This window comes from Nannospalax galili, unplaced genomic scaffold (assembly GCF_000622305.1).
Source record: "Nannospalax galili isolate Female #2095 unplaced genomic scaffold, S.galili_v1.0 scaffold1250, whole genome shotgun sequence".
Taxonomy (NCBI): Eukaryota; Metazoa; Chordata; class Mammalia; order Rodentia; family Spalacidae; genus Nannospalax; species Nannospalax galili.
Genome location: NW_008328704.1, coordinates 509,017 through 516,689, shown reverse-complemented (window position 1 = coordinate 516,689; position 7,673 = coordinate 509,017). Strand labels below are relative to the sequence as shown.

General features: G+C 51.9%; 2 protein-coding genes and 1 non-coding gene across 3 annotated transcripts in view; 1 reads left to right on the top strand and 2 right to left on the bottom strand.

Annotated features, from left to right (window-relative positions):
• Mcrip1 (MAPK regulated corepressor interacting protein 1) overlaps window positions 1-109 on the bottom strand; it is a 7,061-nt gene extending 6,952 nt beyond the window's left edge. Inside the window, exon 1 of the mRNA XM_008828465.2 lies at window positions 38-109. The gene's annotated coding sequence lies outside the window, so the exon portion shown is untranslated. The remainder of the gene's footprint in view (window positions 1-37) is intronic.
• On the bottom strand, window positions 105-2,709 carry Ppp1r27 (protein phosphatase 1 regulatory subunit 27). Its single transcript, XM_008828460.2, has 3 exons — window positions 1,239-2,709; window positions 991-1,141; window positions 105-707 (listed from the first exon to the last, which is right to left on the bottom strand). Exons 1-3 carry the CDS (start codon window positions 1,426-1,428, stop codon window positions 584-586), a joined length of 465 nt encoding a protein of 154 aa, XP_008826682.1. The 5' UTR covers window positions 1,429-2,709; the 3' UTR covers window positions 105-583.
• A 39-nt stretch (window positions 2,710-2,748) lies between these two features.
• On the top strand, window positions 2,749-2,912 carry LOC115069551. The gene has a single exon (XR_003848805.1). It is a non-coding gene; the product is annotated as a U1 spliceosomal RNA (small nuclear RNA).
• The last annotated feature ends 4,761 nt before the right edge of the window (window positions 2,913-7,673 follow it).

The window sequence follows — 7,673 nt, the reverse complement described above, 5'->3', positions numbered from 1 at the left end:
CCCGCCCCGCCCCGCCCTGCGGCCGCGCCTTCCTCACCTCGCCCGCCTCGCCGCCGCCGCCGCCGCCGCCCCGCAGCTTCAGTGGGCCGGCCGGAAGTGACGCCACTGCGCAGGCGCAAACTGCACCGGTCACGTGACCGCCGGCGTTCAGGGTGGCGTTTGGTCGTAGCGGAGGCGGGATGGGGGAGTCCTGGGGGTGGGGGTTCCCGCAGGTGGGAGGAAGGACACCAGGGACTGGGAAGATGGGGACAGGGCCGCCCCCGAAAAGAAGCGGCCCAGGCGAGGAGCTTCCGGAAGACTGACCGCCCAGCCCAGCGTGCATGGCCGCGGCTTGCCCCGGACCCCGCTGATCAGTCATCACAGGCTTGGGAATCATGTTTATTGAAAAAGTAAAAAGTATCACCATAAAAAAAAAAAAATTGACCTGAGAAAAAGCCAGGCCAAGAAATGGGTATAGGGGCAGGGGTCGTGCCCCATGACAAGTCCTGGCCAGCCTGGGCTGCCTGGCTGGGCGTGAAGGGGGCACACCCTGGGGCAAAGTGCTTCTCCTGGGTCGCCCAAGCTCCCCAAAGGCAGGGCTGGATCAGTCCATGCTGGTTCCTTTGAAGAGTTCCACTAGGTCCTTGAAGTCCGGGTCGATGAGGTCGGAGGGCAGGTCGCCATCATCGTTGGCTGCATCTCTGTCTGCCCCCAGAGAGATGAGGTACCTGGGGTGTAAAGGGCATCCTAGTTGAAGCCTGCTCAGCCCACTCCAGGGCATAGGACTGGGATTTGGGGGTCACCTGTTTGTTTTTTCCAGGCAAGGCCAGGAGGAAGAAACCTGACCCTTTGGAAGCCGTGGCCACAATTTCCAGTGTGCCTTAGAGTGTGGCAATCGGGTAGAAACAGTGCCAGATAGCCTCAGGGTTGCTGTCTACTGCCATCAGGGCCATCTTTTGGGGTCCACTTGAGACCCATTGAGGCTTGGGTGGATTGGGACCACCGTCTCACCTGGCTATGTCAGGATACCCATCGCTGCAGGCTATGTGCAGGGGTGTCCAGCCAGACTCGTCCCGCTGATGGATGTCAGCTCCATATTTGACCAGCAACTTCACACAGTCCAGGTTTCCAGAGAGCACGGCTTCATGCAGCGCAGCCAGGCCTGGGCAGGGTGGAAGACAGAGGAGTCAAGGCTGTAGCCATTGTACAGGCCTTCCCCTGTAGCCTCACAAACATAAGACCAGTCCCTCGGTGCTTACCTGAAGGGTGGATAGTGTCCAGGGAGACTTTCCGAGCCCGGATAAAGCGCCCCACCTGCTCCAGGTCGCCTTGACGGATGTGGTCCAAGAAGAGGACATCATTAGGGAAACGCACACTGCGATCAGCCAACAGCCGCCGTCGCCTCTGTCGGGGGCTATAACGAGCATACCGGGCAGTTCTGCTGGGCATCCTGGGGGTCGGGGTGGGCTGCCCCTCTGGGACCCTATTGCAGAGTGTGGGTGCAGATGAGGAATACGCTGACCAGACCAGATCAGTGTGTAGGCTTTTCTGTCTTGACAGAGACTTCAATTCCAGCTTATATAGGGCTTACGGAGCTATATAAAGCTGCGTAGTCATGCTTGTAGACTCGGGGGGCTGAAACCGAGCTGCTCCCCCCCTCCCTGAGCGCAGGATCGTGTTTAATGGCTCATCTTTCAGCACACCTGTCGCCATGTCCGGCCAAAGGGGTCAGGTCCTTCCTGGCTACTGCTCCCTGCCCGCAGCTGGACCTACAAGGTGCCTTACAGAGGACAAGCCCATGAAGACTGCTGTGGATGTGGGCTCAAGGGCATCAGGAGGCCCTGAGCTTGAAGGATGCCTCACCTGTCTGCCCCCACATACCTGAGAAGCACTGGTCAGTGGAGGAGGCTTCAGCTCCATGCATTTCCCTGTTTGTCACTTCTTAGCTTTCCTCAAGGTTTCTAGAGTGGACTCCCAGAACTACCTCTAGGGTACATCCTACTATGCAGAAGCCTGCTGCTGTCCAGGCTGGAATCTCAGCTCTGCAGGCCACCACTGCCAATCCTGTGTGACTGCCCTGTATACCCTGCACGTTTGTGTCTGTGTATGTTTGCTCCCTCTCACTCTCTGTCTCTTGCATACCACCCACTTTCCTAGCTCTGTTCTGGACATGCAGAAGTGGCTTCCAATTGGCTCTCAAAAGGGAGCACCCATTACAGGCGGAGAAGGGAAAGGAGCCCACACGTCAGCCTCTCCCCTGGCCCTCTGCAAGTTACTTTGCTTTGGTAACAGCCTCAGCCAAGGTCCTCGCTGGTGCTTGACTTGGGGGCTTGATAAAACCTGATGGGTAGAATATAGGAGCAGAGCCAAGACAGAGGAGAGCCCGCAATCCCAGATTCCCCTGCAGTTCTGAAAACTGATGGTTGACACTTCTAGGGCTGCCATGACAAAGTGATACACAGACCAGGGATCAACTTTCATATTCACAAGTCTCTGCCTTTGTGGTTCCAGAGGCTGTCAGCCTGAGACCAAGTGTGGGCTCCTGTGATTCCCAGAGCTGTCCCCAAGTTCTGTGGTCACTTAGATCCTTGGTGTTCCTTAGCTTGTAAAGGCATCACCCAATCTCTCCATCTCCAGTAGCTGCAGTCTAGGCCTGTGTCCAGATCCCACCCAGCCCCTACACCTTTTAAATGAAGTCACTGTCATTGAACTCCTGTGTAGCTCAGGCAAAGCCTGATCATCTGCCTCCACTTCTCAAGTTCTGGTATTTCACGTTACCTGGCATGGGAGATACTGCGATCGCGAAAGTGGTTTTCCAGGGCGAGGCTTATCCAATGCATTTTGGATGTGCAGACCCCTGTGATTTCCTCAAATTTGGGGAAACCCAATGCATGATTTGTGGTAGTAGGGGACTGTGTTCATGCTCTTCCCTAAATAAAAAGAAAAAGTTGTGTTCCAGATTGGCCTCAGATCCAGTGTGTAGCCCAGACGGAACTTCAACTCAATCCTCCTGTCTGAGCCTCCCCTGTGCTGGAATCACAGGCTTGAGCCACCACACCCAGCTCAAATCTCGCCTTATAAAGATACCAGTCCTAGTGTTGTTATAAAGATTCACCTACTTTATACACCCTGCTCAGTGTGACCTCATCTTGACCATTTATACCAGCAGCACCTAAAAGGTACTGGGAGCTAGGACATGAATTTGAGACACAATCCACTATCCAGGTGGTCATGGGAGACCTGAATGAGGACAGAACTGGCACTGGGCAGCTACTCTTGGCAGGGCCGGGGAGCTGGGGTGGCACCACGGTCAGCAGCAGACCTTCCATCACCCAGTTTGTTTCCAGCCATCATCAAACATGTTACACACCCTGTAGGTGCAAAGCCGTGCTTCACCGGCTACAGGAGAGACGCCCTGATTGAGGCCTCCTTGTTTGGCAGGAGTGTCTCCACATGCCTTAGAGGAGTGCTCGGGAGCTGCTCCCCATGCTGGAGTACCCCAGAACCATGGACAGGCCCTGAGAGAATCTGCTGAGAGTGATTTCTGTATATGCATCACCACAGTGCAGCGCTAACTCCTGGTTCTTGGAAGGCGTCTTCTAGCTTGTTTAGCTAAAGCAGAGACTAAACATTCTGCACTGTAGCCAGGTGACAGAGCCCCATGTGACAATTACCTAGTCTCATGTTGTGGAAAAGTTCAGTCTGCACTCCCAGCTCAGAGGATTGTATGAAAGGCTGTGGATGAAGGTGGGATCAACACAATGGCAGAGAGAGGCCACAGGGAGGAACTTTCCCTCCGTCCATCAGTGAGTGGCCTAGCTTTCTATGTGACAAGGCCTGGGCATATCCTTCAGATTGAGGTGCCTGGCACATCTTGCTAACACAGTCTCTATTTGAATCAGAGAATCTAGTCCCTCAAAGCTTTCCAGCACTGTGGATCGTCTAGAAGACTTTTGTTCAGCAAGTTTTGGGGAACTCTGTGTTCTGAGTTGGGGACCCTGTCTTGTGCACCTCACTTTTTAGCAGGAGCTTCTGTAAGCTGTCCAGCCTCTTAAGGTGGTTGATGTTAGAACAAAGCATGTACCTCTGCCCCTGAATTGCTGAGTATGAACTTTATTATTTATTTATTTATTTATTTATTTATTTATTTATTTATTTATTTATTTATTTTCTTTTTGAGACTTCCTGTAGTTCCAGCTGAGCTGGAACTCAGTGATATACACCAGGCTGACTTCTGTCTCACAGAGATCCACCTCCTCTGCTTCCTGAGTTTATTTATTTTTATTTTATGTGTATGAGTGTATTGCCTGCATGTAGATAAATGCGCCTGTGTCATGCAATGTCTGCAGAGGTCAGAAGAGGCTGTCGGGTCCCCTGGGACTGGAGTTATGGACAGTTGTTAGCTGCCATGTGGGTGCTGGGATTTGAACCCGGGTCTTCTGCAAGAACAACCAGTGTTCTTAACCACTGAGCCATCTCTCCAGCCCGAGTATGAACTTTTAAATTGACCTGATCTGTAAAGTTTACAGTTTCTACTTTTTGGTGAACAGACTACATTCACTCACAGCTGGGTGTAGGGTGCAACTCCTGTCACCCTAGCACTTGGGAGATGGAAACAGGAATTCAAGACTCAAAAAATATACAAAAGATTACCAACCAATTTTTTTTTATTTATTTATTTTAGACTGGGTCTCCCTGTAGCCCCACCTACCCAGGAACTATGTAGACCAGGCTAGCCTCAACCTCACAGAGATCTGCCTGCCTCTGCTTCCTGAGTACTGGTCTTAAAGATATGCACCACACACCTGGCAAGCTATTTTTTTAAAAAATATTTTTATGTGTATGAGTGTTTTACATGCATGCATGTAAGTGTACCACACGCATACAAAAACTGTGGAGGCTAGAAGAGGGCATCAGATCCCTTGGAACTGGAGTTAGAGATGGTTGTTAGCTGCCATGTGAATGCTGGGAACTGAACCTAGGTGTCCTCTGGAAGAGTAATCAGTGTTTTTAGCTGCTGAGCCATCTCTCCAGGCCTCTCCTTGTAGCCCTGACTGGCCTGGAACTCTCTGTGTAGACTTGGTAAGCCTCAGTCTCACAGGAGGTCTGCCTGCCTCTGCTTCCTGATTAAAGATGTGTACCACCACACCTGGCTCACTGTGTTTGTTTTGTAGCCCTGACTAGCCTGGAACTCTTGGCCTCAAACTTGCAGTTCTCCTGCCTCAGCTTCCTGGGCACTAGGACTACAGACTTTTATCACCACACACCCAGCTCCAATTTATAAAACTCCATAGCTGACCCAGATGTGGTGGCACATGCCTTTAATCCCAGCACTCAGGAGGTAGAGGCAGGCAGATCAAAATAAGATTGAGACTAACTTGGCCTAAATAGTAAGTTCCAGGCCAGCTAGGGCTACATAGTGAGATCCTGTCTCAAAATAAAGTCTAGAGCTGGGAATATATGTTCAGTGGTTTAGTGCTTGCTTAATATGTATGAGGTCCTAAATTCAATTCCCAGCACTGAAAGGAAAGAAATGTCCAATCATCCAGACATGGTGATTCATACCTGTAAATCCCAGCACTTGGGAACTAAAATAGAAAAATCCCAAGCTCTGGGCCAGCCTGAAATGCAGCCAGACCCTGTCTCAAAAAACAAAAGCAACACTGGGTGTGGGATGGCACAAGCCTTTAAACCCAGCACTTGGGAGGCAGAGGCAGGTGGATCTCTGTGAGAACGGGGCCAGGCTGTTCTATATAGCAAGTTCTCTGATAGCACACACCTGTAATACCAGCACTGGCAGCTAAGGCATATGGGTTGCCCTGAGTTCAAGGCTGGCCTGAGCTACATAGTGAGTTCAAGGCCAGCAGGGGTGAAGTGAGTCCCCCACAAAAAAGAAAATTCTGATAAATGCCACCAGCAGTGACTTGTATCTAGTGCTGGAAGCTGTTAAGAAATCTAGCATAGGCCTGTGTGAAGGCCAGTCCAGGGTCAGGCTCCAAAGCCAGAGGACCCCTTAGTACAGTGCTTTTTCAGGTTTCAAGCCAGTGACTTCTGGCTACCTGGAGAGAGAGGGATTGAGAAGTCCCAGGCTGCTAAGCCCTCACTGCTTCCCTCCCGGAACCTTCAAAGCTACCTTGCTAATCCACTGGCCCAGCCACAGAGGTTTTGGACACCACCCTGCAGCCTCCCGGCACAGCCCTGGCCCTGGAATGCACTCATCAGCTGCCTCTGCAAAAAGGGAAAGGTATCCGTGACTCACCCTCCTCCTGGGAGCGCGTGACAGTAGCTGCCTGGTCAGAGGAGCGCTCTTATCCAGAGGCCAGGTTCCTGCACAGCTGGGAAGATGGTCACTTACACTTGTCTCTAGAGCAAGGAGTGCAGCACACCGTTTTCAACTGGGATGGAAGCCATCCTTCCCTCACAGCCCTGCTGGCTACCCGCCTTGGAAGCCCCATGTCTTCCCTTGTAGGCACCACACAGGGCCATGGCTCACATTGCATGGACAGAACTTATATCTTCCCCACATCAAACCCCAAGTGCCTGCAACCCACTTTAAGGTGGTCACGATTTACTGTGTCAGCAGGAACTCCAGGCCCCTGCTGAGGCACCTGGAGCTGAATGAGCTGGAAACCAGCCCTATCACAGGTCACCAAGAACCAGTGAGGGCAGCTTGAATGGAAGGCAGATTGAGCTGTGAGAATGGGCAGCATCTGAGTGCTAGGCAATTGGTGCTACCTGGGAATCTGACAGATGGTCCTCTTCCCCTGCACTGTGTGCTGACCTCGGCTTGTGTGAGCCTTTATGGCAAGGTAAGGTGGGCATGGAGGAAATGACCACCCCACACCCCCAGCCCTACACCTAACAGGCTCCAGTCGCCGTGACAGGCTGTGAGGGATAAGCAGGAGGTCACTTAGCCTTGGTGACGTGAAGACTTCCTGTTCCAGGACGTGAGTCAGAAAATTTGTGCATGCGTGTATGTGTGTGTGCGTGCATGCGTGCATGTATGTGTGTATGTACATGTATGGAACACAGCAGGGCTCCTCAGAACCCTGGCAAAGGCTGTGTGTTCTGACCTTAGATAGCCTGCAGCCTCCCTCCCAACCTTTCAATACCATTATTGTCAGGGCACCATGACCACCCTAAGTTCTGGCTCTGTGGTCCTGTGGTCCTCTATTCCCACCCTGAGAGACTTTCAGACATCACAGCTCCCAAAGGTGTTCATGCCAGAAGGGAAGCATGAGAAAACTGGGCTCAGGAAAGTCATCATCCATGCTGTACATAGCAGCTTTGAGTCTGGGAAACTCATTAACTGATTCCAGTTGTAGCTGAGGTTCTCCAAGTTAGACTGCATTGCTTGTTCATCTGTGAGACAGGACCTCACTATGTAGTACCAGGCTAGTCTGAAAACTCAGAGATCCACCTGACTCTGTCTCCAGAGTGCTGAAATTAAAGCCGTACACCACCCCACACTGCCCGTTTTAAGAATATCATTGTAAAGGCCGGGCGTGGTGGGACACGCATTGAATCGCAGCACTGGGAGGCAGAGGCAGGAGGATCTCTGTGAGTTCAAGGCTAGCTTGGTCTACGTAGTGAGTTCCAGGACAGCTGGGGCTACAGGGAGACCCTGTCTCAAAAAGACAAAAAGAGAAAAACACTGTGTAACCCATATTGGCTCCGAAAGTTCAAAACTTTTA

Coding starts and splice junctions, on each gene's coding strand:
- Ppp1r27 (XM_008828460.2), bottom strand. CDS start 1,428: ATGCCCAGCAGAACTGCCCGGTATGCTCGTTATAGCCCCCGACAGAGG. Junction 1,142..1,238: donor GGACACTATCCACCCTTCAG/GTAAGCACCGAG, acceptor CACCCTGCCCAG/GCCTGGCTGCGCTGCATGAA. Junction 708..990: donor GGGTATCCTGACATAGCCAG/GTGAGACGGTGG, acceptor TTTACACCCCAG/GTACCTCATCTCTCTGGGGG.